This window comes from Pholis gunnellus (genome assembly GCF_910591455.1).
Source record: "Pholis gunnellus genome assembly, chromosome: 8".
In the NCBI taxonomy this organism is placed as follows: domain Eukaryota; kingdom Metazoa; phylum Chordata; class Actinopteri; order Perciformes; family Pholidae; genus Pholis; species Pholis gunnellus.
The window spans coordinates 1,733,810-1,756,544 of record NC_136534.1 but is presented as its reverse complement, the minus strand read 5'-3'; the positions used below and the strand labels follow the sequence as shown (position 1 = coordinate 1,756,544).

The window sequence follows — 22,735 nt, the reverse complement described above, 5'->3', positions numbered from 1 at the left end:
CTGTGTCTGTGTTTTGTGTGTGTGTGTGTGTGTGTGCGAGAGAGAGTGAACAGCAGATCCAGATCAACGCCCGCCCCCCTCTCTTCCATTGGTTCCCCATAGCCGCCCCGCCTCCAGATACAAGACTGGTGGCCTCTGATACCCGACCAGTTTAATAACGCATGAACTGTAGCAGCAGCCGCCAAGAGGAGACAGAACGTAAGAGACTGGTGCCGCTACGGAGTCCGGGGACAAGCTGCTGTCGATGCTCCCCAAAGATCTTTAGAGAGAAGAGAAGCCGCGGCACAGACAGGGGTGGACCGTCAATAAGAACCTCTAGAAGGGAGATGACTTTATACCGGCAGACAGTGGCACACAGACACACCTTAATGTTGTGGGATTAATAAGTGTGAAGAAGGACAGCCCCCCTCTTTCCGCTTCCACACTAAACATTGTTACAGTGATTGTTGGAGGATCGCTGTGTTCCTGAGCTCCTGGCTTCAGAACCTCTCAGAGTGTCTTTGTCTGTGGACGAGCGCGGCTTGTTGGATGGTAAGGTTTCCAGCGGACGTGCCATGCCTGTGGAAAATATGGATTTGACTTTGCTATAGCCGCGTTATTTTTAAAATAGATATTTTTCATTTTTGACTTTGTGCGTGTTGTTTTGTTGATACTGTTAAATGTTGAACGACCGCATACATTTTAACACTCATCGCGCGGAGTAACAACCATGAACTTTGCTGTCAGTTTGGTACACATCCTTTTGGTCGCGGTTCTTCACCTATCCACTGTAAAGGTGAGTCTTGGACTTTATTTTCTTATCGTCTAATTATTCATATTTATTATTAATTATCAGATAGGGACACCTGTTCTCGTCACAAGTGCCTTTAAAGCTCAACAGCTTTCTCTATCCTCAATTATTTGAGATTTAGTTACTGCTGTGTTCCAATTATAATTACTGTAATGTAGTATTACTAAATATATTTTGTGTCGGCCAAAAAGCTAGTCTTAGGCCTATGTCCAGCTTGCCTGCTTTGGTAAACTAGCATTATCTTTCTGTTTGTATCTCACTTTGTAGTTTTTGATGAAAACCTTAATACATGCCCTTCTTTGCCTTTGTTTTTGCACTTAAAATTCATTCAAAGCGGATCGGCTTAAGAGCCAAAGTGTAAAGAGACACGCTTGACAACTACCTGTAATGACTGTCTCTAGATTTTTGAAGACAGTCCTTTCATTTCGGCATGTCTTTTGTTCACCACAAAGTAGGCTACTTAGTAGAATGGAACTAAAGCCCCCGTCACTACAGCGGTGTGATGACGGTGGGAATACGTCATAAGAGTTGTTAAATGAATGCTGCTACATGGATAACATACATGCCGAAATGGAATAGTAACTGACACTATGTGCATTAAAGCGGGACATTTCTTAATGGATTTCTGCCTGTAGTTTGAACTCTGTCTGTACAGTAAGTCCTCTAAGCATTCAGCCGCAGGGTTTAGTCCCAGATCCATGATCCGGAGTGTGTGGGAGCTGAGACCCGGTTCCTCCTGTCCTCCTGCCCTGGCACCCTGCAAGGATGCCCATCTCGTTCCCACACAGGCCGATCCGCTTTCTCACGCAATATCTCCGCCGCTTACAGCAGCCACATAAGGTGAACGGAGGTCTGCCAGAGATGCCGGTTATTCACGTCATCTTTTTACAATCAAAACAAAGGCAGGTTCCTGTTACTCCTTTCAAAATATAACTCAGTCAAGCAATTTTAAGAGCTGGAGTGACGCATTTCACTATATATAGCCCACTCTCTTTTTACCCGGTGATGGAATATTGTGCAGACTCTTTGCTTTCATTTTCAAATATTTGAATGCATGGACGCATGAATTTAAAACCAGTAGAAGGCAGACCAGATGTTTTCAAATTTCAAATGATCCTTTGGTCAACATACTTTACATTAAAACGTGACAGGCTGCTGCGCTTTTATTTTGAAGGTAAATTAGCCTGGCTCCTCAGCTACGTGTTTGTAGCTTGACAGGGCTGATGCCTCTGACTGCACATGTTAATAGGCAGAGACAGAATGGAGAGTAAGAACTTTACAACAATTCTGATATCAGTCTCTATAAGTATAAATTATTGCTGCATCAAACTGGTGATCTGGCTTCTTTTGATGTGGCTCAGATAAAAACCTTTACATACTTTCATGTACTGCGATGTATACGTTAACAAGACAGACATTTTTATAGATGAGAAATATTTAATATTTATGACTTGGTCTGATGTGCATCTCTTCCAGACTGCCAGCATTAACAAGGGAGTGGAGAAGAGTAAAAATGAGGGTAAGTTTTCTGTCTGTTAAAGACTTCTTCCTTTCCTGTGTGTAGACCAGATGTCCATAGGGCCACCTACTGGACATGTGATGGACATTTGTAACTACTCTGCCTCAGACTGACTTTGTTTCTGTAAAGGTTTGACATAAGTAGTGGGGATTGTGTAGTGCAAGCTGAGGATTGTTTTTCTGTACACAGCAGACAGGAATAAAAGTTCCCAGTGGTGAAAAGTCGGACTCTGGACTTTGGAGTCGTCATAAAAGTAGGGCAAATTTTAAAACAAGAGTTAATGTGGGAGAAAATCCACAAATCAGTCAATACTTTCACAATAATTCGCAGTGTTACGTTTGTTGTGTTTCTTTTGTGGTTGGAAGAACGCAGACAGTCAGCCTTGGTTCAATGCCATAATCCTATTTGTTTGAGACATGTGCTAAGGCCAAGGTTGGACCTGTTGGCTGGCTCCAAACAGCATCAGTTGTGTGATTGTTGTTAGTGTTTGTAAAGGTGCAGGAAGTCTGCCATCTGCATGCTGCAGACCTTCACACAGACACCCTGTCGGAAATGCTCGGTAATAAAACTGGAGCACTCCGAGTCATTGTTCACATGACTTGTTAAATTCACCTCTGCTGAGATGGAGATTCAGATTTTTTTCAACAACAGCACCCACACACACACCCCCACACCCTATAGTGTGTCTATAGTCTCACCACGGTCTGACATTTCTACCCTGAAGATGTAAATCTTTAAAAAAACAACTCACGAATACAAAGCCTTTTTTCAAAGGCCATTTATTCTGTCATTGTAGTTTTTAATAAACAATACTGAAACAGGGGTAAATCTTTGAATCCCTGAATAGCTGCTCATGTCTTTTGTTATAGCTGCTCATGTCTGCTGTTATAGCTGCTCATTTCTGTGATAGCTGCTCATGTCTGCTGTTATAGCTGCTCATGTCTGCTATTATAGCTGCTCATGTCTGCTGTTATAGCTGCTCATGTCTGCTATTATAGCTGCTCATGTCTGCTGTTATAGCTGCTCATGTCTGCTATAGCTGCTCATGTCTGCTGTTATAGCTGCTCATGTCTGTTATAGCTGCTCATGTCTGTTATAGCTGTTCATGTCTGTTGTAGCTGCTCATGTCTGCTGTTATAGCTGTTCATGTCTGTTGTAGCTGCTCATGTCTGTTATAGCTGTTCATGTCTGTTGTAGATGTTCATGTCTGCTGTTATAGCTGCTCATGTCTGTTATAGCTGCTCATGTCTGCTGTTATAGCTGTTCATGTCTGTTGTAGCTGCTCATGTCTGTTATAGCTGTTCATGTCTGTTGTAGCTGCTCATGTCTGCTGTTATAGCTGCTCATGTCTGCTATTATAGCTGCTCATGTCTGTTATAGCTGCTCATGTCTGCTGTTATAGCTGTTCATGTCTGTTGTAGCTGCTCATGTCTGTTATAGCTGTTCATGTCTGTTGTAGCTGCTCATGTCTGCTGTTATAGCTGCTCATGTCTGCTATTATAGCTGCTCATGTCTGTTATAGCTGCTCATGTCTGCTGTTATAGCTGCTCATGTCTGTTATAGCTGATCATGTCTGCTGTTATAGCTGTTCATGTCTGTTGTAGATGTTCATGTCTGTTGTAGCTGCTCATGTCTGTTGTAGCTGTTCATGTCTGCTGTTATAGCTGCTCATGTCTGTTGTAGCTGTTCATGTCTGCTGTTATAGCTGCTCATGTCTGTTATAGCTGCTCATGTCTGCTGTTATAGCTGCTCATGTCTGTTATAGCTGCTCATGTCTGCTGTTATAGATGTTCATGTCTGTTGTAGCTGCTCATGTCTGTTGTAGCTGCTCATGTCTGTTGTAGCTGCTCATGTCTGCTGTTATAGCTGCTCATGTCTGTTATAGCTGCTCATGTCTGCTGTTATAGATGTTCATGTCTGTTGTAGCTGCTCATGTCTGTTGTAGCTGCTCATGTCTGTTGTAGCTGTTCATGTCTGTTATAGCTGCTCATGTCTGTTGTAGCTGCTCATGTCTGTTATAGCTGTTCATGTCTGCTGTTATTGCTGTTCATGTCTGTTGTAGATGTTCATGTCTCTTGTAGCTGTTCATGTCTGTTGTAGCTGTTCATGTCTGTTGTAGCTGCTCATGTCTGTTGTAGCTGTTCATGTCTGCTGTTATAGCTGCTCATGTCTGTTGTAGCTGTTCATGTCTGTTGTAGATGTTCATGTCTGTTGTAGCTGCTCATGTCTGTTATAGCTGTTCATGTCTGCTGTTATAGCTGCTCATGTCTGTTGTAGCTGTTCATGTCTGTTGTAGCTGTTCATGTCTGCTGTTATAGCTGTTCATGTCTGTTGTAGCTGTTCATGTCTGTTGTAGATGTTCATGTCTGTTGTAGCTGCTCATGTCTGTTGTAGCTGTTCATGTCTGTTGTAACTGTTCATGTCTGCTGTTATAGCTGCTCATGTCTGTTGTAGCTGTTCATGTCTGTTGTAACTGTTCATGTCTGCTGTTATAGCTGGTCATGTCTGTTGTAGCTGTTCATGTCTGTTGTAGCTGTTCATGTCTGTTGTAGCTGTTCGTGTCTGCTGTTATAGCTGTTCATGTCTGTTGTAGCTGTTCGTGTCTGCTGTTATAGCTGTTCATGTCTGTTGTAGCTGTTCATGTCTGTTGTAGATGTTCATGTCTGTTGTAGCTGCTCATGTCTGTTATAGCTGTTCATGTCTGCTGTTATAGCTGCTCATGTCTGTTGTAGCTGCTCATGTCTGTTATAGCTGTTCATGTCTGCTGTTATAGCTGCTCATGTCTGTTGTAGCTGTTCATGTCTGTTGTAGCTGTTCATGTCTGCTGTTATAGCTGTTCATGTCTGTTGTAGCTGCTCATGTCTGTTGTAGCTGTTCATGTCTGTTGTAGCTGTTCATGTCTGCTGTTATAGCTGCTCATGTCTGTTGTAGCTGTTCATGTCTGTTGTAGCTGTTCATGTCTGCTGTTATAGCTGCTCATGTCTGTTATAGCTGTTCATGTCTGTTGTAGCTGTTCATGTCTGCTGTTATAGCTGCTCATGTCTGTTGTAGCTGTTCATGTCTGTTGTAGCTGTTCATGTCTGCTGTTATAGCTGCTCATGTCTGTTATAGCTGTTCATGTCTGTTGTAGCTGTTCATGTCTGCTGTTATCGCTGTTCATGTCTGTTGTAGCTGATCATGTCTGTTGTGGCTGCTCATGTCTGTTGTAGCTGTTCATGTCTGTTGTAGCTGTTCATGTCTGCTGTTATAGCTGTTCATGTCTGCTGTTATAGCTGTTCATGTCTGTTGTAGATGTTCATGTCTGTTGTAGCTGTTCATGTCTGTTGTAGCTTTTCATGTCTGTTGTAGCTGCTCATGTCTGTTGTAGCTGCTCATGTCTGTTGTAGCTGCTCATGTCTGTTTTATTTGTTCATGTCTGTTGTCAGCATCGTTGGCAGTGAAAGCAAATGAATACGTCTACGCAGAATTAAACTCTATTTTTCTTCGTGACTTCTTTTTTTGGATTTATCCATTGATAGTTTACTGAGAGCGGGGGTCTGCAAATCATGATTAGCCACCTGTAGGGAAAGGCTCTTGACCACGACATAATAGGATGTGACGCACATTTTAGTTGACAAAATATTAAAACATTTTTATTTTCAGTGACACAGTATCACCTCAAACTCCAAGATAAGAAGTGTTCCCTTTGAAAGATTGTCCACTGTGCAAAAAATAAAATAAAAATAACCATTATTTATTTCCATGTTATTTTTTGTCAAAGGCTGAGGACATGTCCACAATACTACGTTTCCATTTGAAAACGCATATGTTCTGCTTACGGTTACACTACGCTGGAGTGTTCAAGCATCTAAAAGTGAGGAGTTTTAAAACTCCAGGGTTTTCTCTTCGTGTGGACGCTTTTAAACGCACAAGTTTAGAAATGATGACATAGACACCCATGTTCACTACTTGATTGGTTCTTAGCAGCCACAACGTTCCTTCCCTGATTCATCATGTCCCTACCACGTGACCCTTTCCCGGAAGATCACAAACAACAACTGCCTTGATTACCAGGTTAATTCAACATGGACAACTGATTACAGGTGTTACTGACTGTGTTGTCTCTACTAGCAGCTGTTGTCCAGTTAAAGTCTGCATTATTACAGAGGAAGCAGCTGTTATTGGAGCGATTAGTGAGCGGCGTGTCCAGCGGCGTTATCAGCGCTACGGAGCGGACGTCTGAAGTCACGGTTAGCGGCTTTGAGGACGGACACAAAACTTTCCTTATTAATGCTTATTTTGTTCTGCACAACTATTGTGAAGTTTGCACACATAAACTATAAAGGAACAAAACATGAATTGCTCTCCAGTAGGACAGAGACTTCAGCAACCAGCAGCTACGAGTGAGAACAGAAACAATGAAACCGAGGAAAGGAGTGAGAGACGTGTTGACCACATTTATGGACCATAATCTAGTAAACCTTTATGTGTAAGTGTTGATTTCAAAGTATATTTGATGTGTGAGAGAGATAGAGCAAGACCTGCAGCGCTGTAACTAAGCCTGAAAAATAAAACTTCTAAAACTTTCTACGAAATGTGTCTGTTTGAGTTTATAGAGAAAGATTTTAAGTCATTGTTAAAGACTACTTTATTACTCTATTTTTTTAACTAAGCAACCAAACTACTTCCTGTTTACACCGGCACCCAACCGCAAGCCCAGTGTACATGAATAGTCATGTGATATTCGCTTTCAGGCGTTTTAGTCTGGAGGGAGATCATTTCGAAAACGATGCTGAAACCCTGTGTGGACGGAGATCGTTTTTGTTTGTTAAAACGTATTAGTGTGGATGTAGCCTCAGGGAGCCGCAACAGAGGGGCTGAAGAGCCGCATGCGGCTCTGGTGCCGTGGGTTGCCGACCCCTGGTCTAGAGGCAGTGCTTGCACAGGGGTGGGCTTCCTAGGGTCTCATGTCAGAGGTGGACCCTGGCGCCACAGTGCCTGAGATCACGGCTGCTCTGACAGACCAGGGGTCAGGAGTTATCGAGGGTCGCTGGGAGCGAGTGTGATGGACTGTGGGATGGATTATTCTGGGCTGCAGAGGGAATGGAAATACAGAGGGTTGGCAGGTCACTCAGTTGGTGTAGGGCTCTATCTGACACTGGTATGACATTTCCTGTTCTTCATCTCCAGATATTAAATAATGCTTGTGTGTCATGTTACATTTTGCATAGGGAAGTCAAAATGAATAATGCTCATATATATCCACAATCCACCTGCAGTTGATATCATTTCATTCCAAGGTCAAACATTCATATAACATGTAGCGTCTCCATACCAACTCAGTGAAGGTGGCATCTTTCTGTGCAGCTGCTTTATTGTGATCAGAGCCACTGAAATAATCACTAATGTCTGTTGTGTTACCCGTCTGTCACATGACCATACAGCCCAAGTCGTCTATTCCTAGTATCTTGGAATCTAATCTTTTCTACTTTTATTACTGGGAGTTTAATAGAGCATCATCTAACATGTAATTTCCATTTTCACCAAATGGTTGGTAGGCTGCCAGTTTGGCACAGACTCATTTACTTTCTCCAGGAATACTGTACACATTGTCAGCAGCAAAAACAGGTGTCATTGATATGGGGTCAGATCAGTCTCAATAATTGCAAATGCACACAGAAAGACTCACAAATGCAAACAGAAAGATTCACAAATGCGCACAGAACAATTCACAAATATATTCGATTTACAAATGCACGCAGAACAATTCACAAATACATTCCAATGCACAAATAAATAAATTACGATTTATATAAATGTAAAAAAAAATCACAAATATATTTCTGCATTTGTATGTATTTGTTTGTGGATTTGTATGTATTTGTTTGTGGAATTGTATGTATTTATTTGTGGATCGCACTGCATTTATTTGTAAATCGCTTCACATTTATTTGTGGGTTTTTGAGACTGTCCTGACGCCGCTGGATTCACAAATGCGTTTTTTTCAACATAACCTGTCTGTAGCCAATCAGATGTCCGCCTCATTTTCAACCAATCACATGAGCGCAGCTCCCCCCTCCCCTCCCCACGAGACTGTCCGCTTTGTTGAATCAGGAAATAAATATTGTAGCCGTCTGTGTTCACCCAGAGCTCTACAATACCTCATATCAGTAGAGACCGGACCAAAATATGTGTGTGTAAACCATATGGTACAAACAATGAGGTCACGAGGCTGCCAGCGTAATGCTGCGTTCACACTAAACGTGATTCGCGCCGCATTAATCGCGTTATTCGCGCCGCCTGTCTCCCCGGGGGACTATTTGTGTTCGATCGCGTGAATCGGTGAATCGCGCTGGACGCGCCGGAGTTGATTTCATCGAGCTGTATTCACTGTGTCTAGCAAGCCACACGTCGGCTGTTTACCACAGCTGTATGACAACATAAAGTGATTTAACGGCAATAAACCAACAAAAAGGAACTCCGAAATAACATTTATACACATAGTTTGGTCCGGTCTCTACTGATATGAGGTATCGTAGAGCTCTGGGTGAACACAGACGGCTACAATATTTATTTCCTGATTCAACAAAGCGGACAGTCTCGTGGGGAGGGGAGGGGGGAGCTGCGCTCATGTGATTGGTTGAAAATGAGGCTGACATCTGATTGGCTACAGACAGGTTATGTTGAAAAAAACGCATTTGTGAATCCAGCGACGTGAGATGAGTCTCAAAAACCCACAAATAAATGTGAAGCGATTTACAAATAAATGCAGTGCGATCCACAAACAAATACATACAAATCCACAAACAAATACATACAAATCCACAAACAAATACATACAAATGCAGAAATATATTTGTGATTTTTTTTTACATTTATATAAATCGTAATTTATTTATTTGTGCATTGGAATGTATTTGTGAATTGTTCTGCGTGCATTTGTAAATCGAATATATTTGTGAATTGTTCTGTGTGCATTTGTGAATCTTTCTGTTTGTATTTGTGAGTCTTTCTGTGTGCATTTGTGAGTCTTTCTGTGTGCATTTGAAATTATTGAGACTGATCTGACCCCATACATTGATGCTGCTCAGGTCACAGATCTGTGATTTTGATTTGATAAGGATTACTTATTACATAAAGCTTTTCTATTCCGTTTTGCCCTGGCTGTAAAGTAAAGATCATGACAGTCATCATGATGATGATGAAAAAATAATCAATCTTTTTTTTTTTTAGTCATTCTTCTCCCAGATGTCATCATCAAGAGTATGTGTCAGCCCAGAGAGGTGCTGGTGGACATCTTCCAGGAGTATCCGGAGGACACAGAACACACCTATGTTCCTTCCTGTGTCGTCCTCAACCGCTGTGGAGGCTGCTGCAACGACGAAGCCATGGAGTGTGTTCCCACGGAAACTCACAATGTCACGTTGCAGGTGAGCCCAGGGGATGACTGCGTCCTCCTGAACTTAACTGATGAACAAAATGGACACCTTAATAGACAACTCTGGGACTTCATGCAAGCACTTAGGCACACGATATAACTCCACCAATACTGTTACTCTTTATTTTCTCTTTATTCTAGCTCACTTACCAAATAATTCAAGTTATTTCTACTTCTTGACCATAGAAGTAGTAGTTTGACAAAGTAATCTCAACACAAGGTTTACTTTCAACTGCATCGCATGCATCGCATCTTCATCAGCCGATGGACTTTGCCTGCTTGTTATGGAGAAGGCTCTGTTGTCATCACGTGATCCAAGTATGGAGTTCCATAGCTAGGTCACATTGTAAGAACTGAGCTAACTCCACCCACTGATGGAGAGCATGAAGGAGACACGTCAGACATGTTGTCTCCATGGACACAGAGGGACGTAGAGTGGGACAGACAGGTCAGAGCTGAGGGGTTGAGACTGTAGCCTGATTTTGTTTTAATCTCAACATTGCCTTGTTATGTTCTCTGTTTCTCCTCAAGGTGATGCGGTTTAGACCAATGGTAATGCAGCACACTATTCACTTAAGTTTCACAGAGCATCAAAAGTGTGATTGCAGGTAAGAGACTGTAGCCCTCACACACAATGGCAGAGGTGCAATCATAGCAATAAACTAAATCATCTTCCTCTTTGTCATTTCAGACTAAAGCCAGATGTTCAAGCAAAGAAACAATAGTAAGTAGGTGTTGTCTTTTGTCTCTGTTGGTCAATGGGGCTGTGGCTCAGGAGGTCCCACCACTAATCAGAGTGGTGGGACGACTATAAAAGCGCTATGTGAAAGTTTGATGGCTTGTTGTTCTGGAGCAGAGCGGGATGTTGAGATGCACTTAGCTTCAGCTCTACATAATGAAGAGTGTTGAGACATCCATGACAGGATGCTTTTCCTACCAAAACAATACTCAAAAATGCTTTTGTTTTTTTATTGCAAAACTCCAAAGGACTGAAATGACATGAAGTCTAAACATGTGGGAGAACTCAAACAACCCCCTTCGAGTCTAATGGCAAATCTGGTTAAAGAATAAGAAAGACACTTTGAGCAGACTGGATTCCAGTGCTCAGTGCTACGGACACGTTGTGGTCGCTACCAAATTAAAAAGAGTTTGTGGCCCGTTAAATTTAGTTCAACAGAGTGAGCATGCTCGGTGCTGCCACAGTGGAGGAAGTCCTGTTTGCTGTAGATGGTGGAGGTAGAGCGTCGGGCCTTCAGGTCCTATCTTTACACTTTGAGCGTGCTCTTTTTATGGCACCGGGTTTAGTACTTTATGGTGCGGCCATAACAGCGTAAGTGACCACCCACTGCTGTCTGCGCTCTGACTCCAGTTGCACAAACCTGACCCTCAGCTACTTCCCCAGTCTAATTATAGCAACAGGTGACATGCAGTTAACCTTTTTTATTTTTAGTGGTGTAAATAGAGGATGAGCTCGGAGACGAGCCGCGGTGTCTTCCTTGACTAAGGGAACTCGCTCACTGTCACAGTTGACATAGCGCTGTGTGTGTTTGACATGTGCATGCATTTGGTTAGTGTGTGTCTCCTCAGCAGTAGGTCACAGCTGGTCTAACTTAAAAGGGTGCGGGTTAAATCCTGACGGCTTGGTGGAAGAGAGATGGGACCATGTGAGCTAATGATGCTGAGCTAAATTGAGCTTGTTGATGTCTACCTGTCTTTGCGCACATAGCTCACTCTGTGGCAAAGTGGAGTGGGAAACATACACTCTGATACAGTCGGGCAGACCAGATGTTGTTGGTTGACTACTTCCTGTTTGGCTTAATCAGCGTTTGATTGAACCCTGCATCTGCTCAGGTGTCTCCTCTCTTTCTCCTGCCTCCTCCTCTGTTTGCTGTGACAGCAGCATTGTTATTGATGCCTGGCCCAATGCGGCAGTATGTGGTGTCAGCATGGTATGTTCAAAATGAACCTTTTGTTCCATGTGTTGCCTGTGTCCTTTTTTATATCTGCAACAACATTCCACTCCACGTGAAATGAATTTGCCCTTTTCTTTATGAGACGTGGTCTTTTTTTCTTTAAGGCTGTCTTTTGGCCTGATAGCTGCTTGCTGCTTCTTTTTTCTGTCTGTTGCCATGTTTCATTTTGTTTCAGAGGATAGATGGCAACAACAGTTAAGTCCAGAATTAAAGCACAGTGTGTAGCCTTGACAGCTTCACAGATAACTTCTGTTTTTATACAGGAGCTCTAAAATTGGATACGGAATCGATCCTACGGTTTGGGTGTGTTGTGCAAAGCAAGATCAGTTCTATAAAGCAAAGTTACTTTTTTCCCCATAGCAACTAGTGGTATATATCTAGTTCTCTCCTGTCTCTGGTGTGACCTTCAATCTCATAAGCTGAGCACTGTGACAGATACTGCAACAACTATAATGTCTACCTCAACGTCAAAACATTTTCATTTTTCATCTCCTCATCATCGCCTGCCATGTAGGGCCTGATAAATTGTTGGCTTTGGCTCCATTAATGCCTTTCAACATAAAATCCCTTCATTTTTTACAGCACATAAATGACCCTTTCACTTTCAATATGATGTCATTTGTGTTCTTGTTAAAATAGAGTTCCAGAACTACACTTTCAGTAGAAAGTCATGGGCCTTCTACACATAATGTGTGTGGGGCCCATCAAAACATCAAATGTGTGTGTGTGTGTGTGGTGGGGGGGGCTGTGTCTGCCCTTTCTGTAGAATTCGCTCTATAGCTTAGATCTCTCTCTCTCTCTCTCTCTCTCCCTTTTTGCTTCCCTTGCAGCCACTGTGTGCCTTGCTCAGAGAGAAGGAAGCGCTTGTTTGTGCAGGACCCTTTCACCTGTAAATGTTCCTGCAAATTCACACAATTAGTCTGCAAGTCCAGGCAACTTGAGTTAAACGAAAGAACTTGCAGGTTTGTTTACCATACATACACCATAAACAAGGTTTTTCCTCCCTTCCCATCTCTGTGCTTCCAGCAAAAATCATTTCCTGCTGAGAAATGCACGCTTCTCCCTGCTTTTTGGTGTTGTGTTGGTGTTCATACATTACATACGTTTCGGTGCTTCTCTGTGTTCTCACTGTCTCTTACAGGATGCAAAGGTAACATCAGATTTAAATGTTAAATGTCCACCCTGAATATTTAAGATGTTGGTATGAAATGATGTTACTTCAGACATCTGTAATGATGTTATGGTTCAAAACTCCCGGACCCAAATACCCCATTTCAGTCAGTCTGGATGAAGCAACCGGCAGCCTTTATTCAGAACTGGAAATTATTTTTCCATTTGTTGATTGTTTTCATCATTACTTGTTGTTGAGTGAAAAACTCAATGATGTTTTTGGTGAAGTAAGAAAAATGTTCTTAGTTCAAGAAGTGACTTGTTTTAGCTGGATGACAAAAGAAAGGGGATTTTAAGAGGAGGAACATGTAAACGTTTAAAGGGTTGCTTCGCACATATTTTTTTACTCCGACAGTTTTAATTGTCCACGATTCAAGTCATCCATTTACTGCCACAGCTGAATACAGTTTCCTTTGTGGTTCTCAAAACATTGAAAAATGATGGCAACATCTTTATGCAGAAATTGTTTCACCATTACTCTTAACAATCCACAGACTTCACTGTGAGCACTTTTTATTGGCATTCTTCCCTCAGTAGAAGGCTGAATATGAATGCTTGAGGTGCATATAACTCAACACTTGAACACTCAGGCCAGGGACCTTTGTCTCACCCCCATAGCGCCCCCTGTGTTTCGTGTCATGTCATTGACCTGTATTGTACTGAGGTGAAGGCAGAAATTTCAGAGATGGGTATCTGTATGCATACAACTACAACGCAAGCGTGAACATTCTCTCTTGGACAGAAAATATAATTTTTCACATCCCAGTGATAATATATGGATCTACCTGTGAGGGAGGAGAGTTTCATCCTGCTTTGTTACAGACCTGCTGGTCATTTTGAGCCGATGGTGTTCGGATGAAAGGAGTTAAAGTGGTCTGCCGACTGTGTGCAACACATAGCTAGTTAACAAGGTGGAGACCCCACCTGACCCCGAGGGACCTCTCACACTGCTCGGGATTCAGAGAGCCACACACTTCAGGAGGAAGAGTGGAGGGGACCTAAGGGTTCACCCCCACTGCTCGCCTCCACCCCACCCCCAGTTCCAGATAGAACCCCTCCTCCTGAACCCTGAGACAACATTGAGACATGAGAACTTGATGTGCAGATTAAATCAAGTGTTTGTTTTACTAAATATCAGAGTACATTTTGTATGCAGCAGAGAAAGTACGAGGAGGTTAAAACTGATCGGATCATCTATCTTGCCCCTGTTTCTGAATAGTCCCTTTATCTGCATGGGTGTGATCATATTCATCATATTCTGGGAGATGAGGCTTAAAAAAAACCAATTTGCTGCTTGTCACTTAACCAGATTCTCACCTTGTCTTCCACAGATGTGATAAACCGAGGAGATGAGACCGGCAACACTGTTATGAAGGAATTCTTTCTTGGCACAGCACTTTGAAACCTGAGGATGCATTCCCTGAAAGGACACAAAATGACAAAGCAAGACAGGACATTCTTGACGCAGATCTTGCCACAGACTGTTTTCGCGTTAAAATATTAATATATATATATATATATATATATATATGTACATATAGTAAAAGTACATCAACAATGTGTATTGCTGCTACATATAAAGACACTATTTAAAGCGAAACGAATGCGCCACTGGCGTGTGAACGGGAAATGTTTCGGTAGCCTTCTGCTCATGGGAAGTTATTTTTTGTAACACTTCACTGGATGCTAGTCTGCTGTGGATATGCAAGATCTTAAATATATATTAGTAACAAAAACTGGTGAGCACGACTTCAACGGTGCAGCAGCAGCCCAACTCACCTCCGAACTCTGACAGAAGAGACTAGTGGAGACAGAGGGAGGACGAGGAGGCGGAGGTGAAGGAACTGTTGTGCTTGATCCGAACGGCAGGTCCAAATACTGTTTCCGCTGTGACATGAAGTTTTTTTCCCCATTGTATGGACTGATCGGTGTAATAATACACCTAAAAAGTTTCCTGAAGTGACTATGGATGCAGGTTATATGCCAAGGTGACGGATAATGTGAAGATGATCTTCTTCTCTCGTGGAAGGGTTATGTGATGATGGCAAGAACTGAACTAGAACTTACCTAATGGTGACATTTTAGCAAGTTAAACGATTTTAGTGAATGTTAAAATTAGATTAGGGTTCGGCCTACGTGTGGGCAAGTGACCAAAATTAATATTGGTCTTAAGGTTGAAGTTTCCATCAGCATTAGGGGTAAGAAACCAAGACCTGTTCCTGGTCCTGCCACCCTCATGTAACCCCTCCCTCATGGGAAAACAGACTTATCTCTTTTTGTGCACAGACTTTATTTTTACATTTTGAGCTATTGTGTTCCTTTAACAAAATCTCTTGAGGCCAGGCTGTCTAACGGGTTATTACTGTAGGTATATGCGGAGACAAGAAGTGACTAGAAATGCTGATCATAGATCAGATCAGTACCTCAGTGTAGAAATCCACAACCTTCCAGTTCCCTTATTTAATATCTTTGTGTGTGTTCCAAAGATATAGTCAGGCATCCACAACAGCTTAGTTGATCATAAATGATCTGTTTATACTTACTAGATATCCCTCTGTCTAGTACTCTACATATCATTTATAGAATATGCTCAGTATTCCGATATTTATATACAGTGGTACGGTCATTTTTTAAACTGTTTCAATCTGTCTGGAGATTCAATGGAGAACACGTATGACTGTAAACTCCTTTTTTTGTGGGAAAAAGGACTGCAAGTCGATGCTTTGACATTCCTGATTTAAACTGAAGCTGTGTTTCTCACAAGCTAGAGGGGGATTATGGTGGGCCGGTTGACCGATAGAAACCCCAACGGCCAACATGTGCATGAATGATGCGCCAACACAGGTGTTTTTCATTTTGGACTGGGGCGAGGGACATATGGTTTTGCACTTGTTGGCCCTAAGGCATGTCATATGGAGGACTGGAGTCTCGTTGCTGCTGCTCAGCTCGGACCTAATTTAGCGAAGACTGTCCAATCAGACTGAGGCCTCTAGTCTGACAGTGGTGAAATGGCAAAGTTTTCTCTCTGACTCAAACATTACCTCCTCATTCCCAAGTATTACACTTGTGTGGTTCAGTAGGATACAGCCACTTACCACAAATCAAACATTTCCTTTGATGCTAAACTGTTACCATATGAGAAAAATACCTTACTCATTGATGAGCCATTATAGAGACAAAATAGGATGTAAAGTTCAGTAAAATTGCAAGGGATATATTTTTTGAAATTAATAGGTATGTGCTACTGAATATGATGTATATTATTTCAAATATGAGCTATGTGTTCACATCAGCTGATCATGTGATACAGTTTGTCTGCAGGCTGCTAAATCTCAACAATTTGGACCATGAGAAAAAATAATTCAGTTCTGACATTTATCTCACGGAGCCTGGCAGGTGTTGAGGTACTCTGTTGCAATAATTAGTCATGTATGCCCTTGAAATAATAACTCAAATTAGTGATTTTAAGTTCAAAGCGACCGTTTTACCATTGCAAGCTAAAACCGTAAACACATATATACATGTACTTCAGAAATCAATCCTTTCATTGTCCACTGTTTATTTCAGCTGTGCTGAAACACCTAATGTAAACTGTTTTTCACAAGGAATGTTGACGGATGAAGATACATGGAATGATCTTTTTTTTTAAGTAAAACATGACTAATTTGTTCACACATTATTATAGTATTAAAGGTATGAATTCCTAAATATACTACCTGTGAGACTCTGTACAATATTGTCAGGAATGGTCAGAAGACGGGTCCAGACTCAAAGTCAGTGATTCTGACTTTTTCAACAGTATAGTGACACATTTTGTTTCATGAATCCAACCTGTGTTTCTAGAAGTGCCAGCTATACCACTGCTGTTCATGTGAACTGACCTTCTGTGCTGCCACCCTCAAACTTGAGGCGAGAGTGTGTTCACTGAAACTGGCTGCTGGCTCTGTGCCCACGCCTCTCCAGTCCTCTGATGATGACAACATTGTAATTGTATTGAAATGACACACTTTTTCTTGAGTTTGTACAGCATTGTTAGTATATATTCACATTAATATATTTATTGGTGCTGTAAAATATTTTACAATATTAATACACTTTTTGTTGTTTTTAGTCTATGTATTAAAACATATTTATTTTGAAAATACCTTGTTTTTTTTATTGAATGTCAATGAGTTTGAAAGCTTATCTTTTCAGTGTAAAAATGATGGTGTCAGATTCAGCAGACTTAGATGTAACATGATCATGCAAAAAGAAATATATATATGAACATGAAATGTAAATTCTGCCTTTAACCCATCTCTAGATTATTGGGAGCAGTGGGCTGCTGAGAAGAACCCGGGGAACAGTTAGGGTTTCAGTGTCTTGCATGACACAGGACTCGTAGCAGCTAAGGATCGAACCTTCGACCTTGCGGGTGCTGGACGACACTCTCTACCCATTGAGCCATGGCTGCCACGATGAGCTTATTTGGTGTAGTCATCGACTTCATCATGCATTATTACTGTATTATTAATAACTCTCCATCAAAGCCAGAATAATTACATATATCTAGGCTTAGCATCTGTCAGGAAATAAATGAAGAGGTTTCTCAGAGAACTGACAGCAGCTGTTCTGTTATTGTGGTCAGGAAAACGATTAAAGACTTCCTCCTAAGACTCCCTTCTGTATGAAGTCATGTCCCATTAATGCACATTACATACACAACTTAGCTTCTTCCCCGGAATCTTTGTGCTTTCTCTCCTCACAGGTTTCCATAGATCATGGTTATATCTGGACCGTGGTCCTGCTGACACCCACTGCTACTATTAATAATATTGTTACAAACATTTATTTTACTGTTACCATTGCTGATTTTGTTATCAATATTCTTCTATAGTATCCACTGCTGTTGATATTATTATTAATAATCATGTTTCTATTATAATATATGCTATTATTAATGCTACTACAGCTATTACTAATGTCATATCATTTATGTCATGTGAATTGACGTCATTTTATTATGTTGTTTATTCTATACACATCCCTCCTCTGTTGCTCTTCTTCAGGTTTGTTTCTTTTTTTTTACCCTTACATTGTCCTTTTCCGATGTAAGGGTCATGGGACAGAGGATATTGTATGCTGTACAGATTGTAAAACCCTATTGGCTGAGTTGTGATTTTGGGCTATACAAATAATTGAATTGAACTAAGTGCAGTGTGTATGATACTGTATCTTCTGATCTCTTCAGCCTCATACAGCAGGGGCATTTTAGAGTTACTTTATATTTTAATCTTTTAATGTTGAGGTTGATACTGGAATGGCTGCTTAACAAGTCTTTTATTTCTACTGTAGTTTAAAATGTCTTTACCTGAATTACTGTATATTGTTTGTGTTCTCTTTTATGTACAATACATAAACAAAATATGTTTTATCTGACAGTTAATTTGAATGACAACTTTTCTGGCTTCATTTACTGAACTCAAGGTTTAAGAACTTGTGAACTTTGTTGCTGCTGCTGAATGACAGCTGACTGAAAAGCGTGAGTGTTCCTGTGACATGCGCTCCTGAGTCAGGAGCCATAAAGACAACGTGGGAGCGCTTTGCCAGCTCAGGGGTGGCACAACAAAATATGAGCATTAATGTCACACACAAGTGTTGAAGCCCTTCAGAATATCAGATTTCAGGCATAAATGAGGTCCAGTAAAAGTGCTGGGTCCTGGTGCTGCTAAATACTCAGAAGACTGCTGCAAATCATTTGATCTGTGATTAAACAGGATTTTTTCTTAATCAGGCCAACTTTGTTGTCATATTATCTAGAGTGTGGCTGGACATTCAACTGCCACAGACAAATGGGAACCAAGGAGCAAGATATCTGCAACATCCTTCATTTGATTCAGAGAAATGTCTACTTAGCAATGTACATGTACAATCTAGCAAACAGCTAGCGTGAAGATAAATCACAAGCATTATTCTTACTGTAACTGTTCCTTTTTGTTGTGCACTCATACCTGTCTTAATTTTATTTTCAGTTGGTAAATGGTAAATGGACTGTATATGTATACCACTTTTCTAGTCTTCCGACCACTCAAAGCACTTTAACACTACATGTCATCATTCACCAATTCACACCCATTCATACACTGATGACTGGAGCTACCATGCAAGGTGCCACCTGCCCATCAGGACTATCTAATAATTCATACCAAACCATAAACAATTTGGGGTTAAGTGTCCCACAAGAACACATCGACATGGACTTCCAGAGCAGGGGATCGAACCGCCGATCCTCTGATTGAAGGACGAGAAGAAAACAAACAAGTCTACCGGTGACTTGTTTCAACATGGATAACAGATTACAGGCATTGCTGAACTTGTCAATATTAGCATCTGTTGTGCAGTTTAATTCTGCATTTTATAATTCTACTACCGACAACATGCGGAGGAAGCAGCTATCATTGGGGCGATTAGCGAGCGGCGTGTCCAGCGGCGTTATCAGCCCTATGGAGCGAATGTCTGAAGTCCCGGTTTGTGGCTTTGAGGAGGGTGATGGACACAGAACGGAGGAATTTCCTTTTCTTAATAATGCTTATTTTGTTCTGCACAACTATTGTGAAGTCCACAAAGAATCTGTACACTAACAAAAGCATAAGTGCGCCAGGGACTTCAGCCACTAGCAGAGATATGAGTGAGAGAACAGACAACAGACAAAACCGGAAAAACGAGCGACAGACGTGTGTTGACCAAATTTATTGACCCATAATCTAGTAAACTTTGATTTGTATGTGTTCATTTTATAGTGCATTTGATGTGTGTGAGATAGAGATAGAGCAAGACATGCAGCCTTGTAACTAAGTGTGAAAAATAAATCTTCTAAAACCTTCCACAAAATGTGTCTGTTTGAGTAAACAGCAAGCCTGGGCATTGTACGCCCCCGGGCCACACCCGGCCCTTTGGCTTCGCCGACCAGCCCGCATTTTATTAGGAGTAAAATGTAAATAAATGTACATCATGCACGGAATCCAGCTGCATTGCTTTTATTTTGAAGGCAACTGTTGTTTATTTCTAAATTTTCATATGTTAATGAATGTGTGCGAGCAGCAGCGTCACTGCAATGTGTTGGTGAACTGAGCTTACTGGAGATGTGAGTTAGCTTTTAACACCTTAAAAAATGTCTGATGCAGAGCAGCACGGACATCTGAGGCTTTGCTAACTGCAAAAGCAACATGCTCAGAAATGTTGGTTTTCTTTGTATCTTCCTACATCTGTGAACAAACATTCTCCGTGATGAAGTTTAACAAATCCAGATCCTCTCTCACTGACGATCACCTGTCAGCTGTCCTTCACATCTCACCTCAGACATTCAACCTGCCTTCAGTGCACTCATTCAAACCCAACACACACTAGATTTCTCGCACTGAACTGAAAAACAGAAATTGAGGTAATTGGAATACAAACAATAGTGATAAAAGTACTTATTTTGAAGAAACACGATCCCTGTCAAGTGTTCTATTATTATATATGGATAATACATATATATATATATTTGGTTGGATCATTATTCCTGCTGCAGATGTTTATGGTGGAGCTCATTTTAACTCCTTTATACTCTGTTGTTCAGTTTGGGTAGTTAGAAAGGGTTTGACAAATTATAATGTGCAAAGTAACTAGTAACTAAAGCTGTCAGCAGTGGTGGGCCGTCAGAAAAACCTTCTCTGCTGGCCTAAACATAATCACAAAGTTATAGCTATTTTATAATTTAACATTTTTTCTTAAATACACTACATGTATTATAATTTATTAAAAAAATGTTCCCATTATCTTGTTTTGTCATTGCACAGCTACTGTCTTCCTCAATTGCTCTGCTTCCAGTGCAGCTTGTTTTAAGTAAGAGCTTTTATCCAATCAGATTTCACCTCTGTGTCTCTAGGTAAGAAGAGAGGCCCCAGGCCTGCAGACTCACAAGTGAATCCCTTTGCAGTTTAAGTGAATGGGGACGATATTGTTGACTGTCATAGTCTTCAACCAATCAGATCTTTAGCTTGACATGTTGGGTGTATTCTTTGACGTGCCAGAGCCTGCTAGCTGGCCTACAAGTAAATCAGCATTAACGTGCAGCTGGCTCAGCATTAACATGCGCCATGATTGGTCAGTGGGCTAGTGTGACTGTTTTGAAGCTGAAGCAGCTTGCAGAAGTTAGTATTAGTAGTAACAGTTCAAGTTGAAAGATATGTAAGAAGTTATGACATTGACATGACATTTTTTGCATTTTGCTTGGTGTAGATTCTATTTTTTTTTTACCTAGCTTTGTTTTTTTAACACTCAATGGCTGAAGGAGGAGAAACGGAATTCTGGAGAAGGACATTTCAGGAAAAGCTCGACAGGGTCGGTCAACCCCACAGCTAGCAGCCCTGAACCAGCATGGAAAAGGATTTGTACGAACGGTATTTCAGCATCGGAGAAGCGTTGCACATTTTATGGCTGGGAATGCGTTTTATTTGCAACTGAGAGTCTTGGTGTTTGGAGCCGTTTGGAGCTACGCTACGCTAACCAAGGCAGCTACACGACACCACGACAGGACACAAACTACGGCGCTTTTGAAAACTTATGGAGAGACCCAAGTGGATTTACAACTCAACAAACACGTTCACAGGAGGACCTCTGACTGGAACTGAACTGAACCAATGTTCTGAACAACCGCGTCATTACACTCTTTGTTAACAAAGAAAGGAGGATGGACTTTGTCTTTAAGTGAACAGCATCTGTGGTAAGTGAAGTGCTTTTGTGTTTTTACCTCTGCAGTAGGTCCGGGGTCGGAGTGTCGGAGTGTCAGACAGCTGTCTGTTACGTCATGTGGGTTGCCAGTTTGAGCAATGAAAAAAATATATTTCCCACAATTTAAGCTTCTGCATTTTCTAAATGCACTAGTATTATTCAAACGTATAGTTCGGTTTGTAAGCCTCGTACCAAACGGTTTAATATGAATACGTGTATTATTACACCCCTAGAAACAAATAATAACCGTAGCTGTGGCGTAATGAGATTATTAGGAGGTGGTTCAACTGTAGTCGGACAGCACTGAAGGCCCAGGTATAAAATGCACGGCGCGCCACTGGCTGCCAGACAAATGTAGTGGAGTAAAAAGTACAATATTTCCCTTCGAGATGTTGTGGAGTGGAAGTACAAAGTTGAATAAAATGGAAACACTCAAGTAAAGCACCTTGAATTTGTACTCGAGTAAAGTACTGAAGCAAATATACTTAGTGATATTCCACCACTGATCATAATATTTACTCTTACCACTCACAGCTTATCAAAACCATACAATTTACTGCTTTTTATAAAGAGGTGGAATAATATTGAGCAGGATTGAGTTCAGTCTATTAGTCCGGCCCCAGTGCTTGTTTCTCATGTGGCCCCTTGGGAAAAATATTTGCCCACCCCTGATATAGAGGAAGATCTTAAGTATCAAGCACTAGCTTTTATTATTAAAGAGTACTATAATACTCATATTTTCTGTAACTAAGCAAACAATCTAGTTCCTGTTTACACCGGCACCCGCATGCCCATTGTACGTGAATAGTCATGTGATATTTATTTACAGGCTTGCTAGTATGGACGGAAATCATTTTGCTAACGATGCTGTAATGCCGGTGTGGACGGAGATCATTTTTGTTTTTAAAATCCCGGTTTTAAGCAAAAACGTATTAGTGTGGATGAAGCCTGAAGGCAATCAATAAATCAAATGTGCCAACAAAAAAAGGAAAAAATATCTGGTGGCTGTCTCAGGACTGTAAAAAGCCCCTCCAATCAAAGCTTTTGGCCCAAATGCATTGAATGACAGGCTACCTGCCTGTCTACCTCATGGATGTATAAAGAGAGGTCTA

The 22,735-nt window shown here is 41.3% G+C and overlaps 1 protein-coding gene across 1 annotated transcript; it reads left to right on the top strand.

Moving 5' to 3' along the window:
* Positions 1 to 1,555: 1,555 nt before the first annotated feature.
* On the top strand, positions 1,556 to 14,860 carry LOC306699492 (vascular endothelial growth factor A-A-like; the record flags this gene model as incomplete). The annotated part of the gene is made up of 7 exons (XM_079164124.1): positions 1,556 to 1,702; positions 2,267 to 2,309; positions 9,522 to 9,718; positions 10,258 to 10,334; positions 10,418 to 10,450; positions 12,530 to 12,661; positions 14,201 to 14,860. The coding sequence occupies 7 exons, from the start codon at positions 1,556 to 1,558 to the stop codon at positions 14,220 to 14,222; spliced, it is 651 nt and encodes a 216-aa protein (XP_079020250.1). The 3' UTR covers positions 14,223 to 14,860.
* Between the last annotated feature and the right edge of the window lie 7,875 nt (positions 14,861 to 22,735).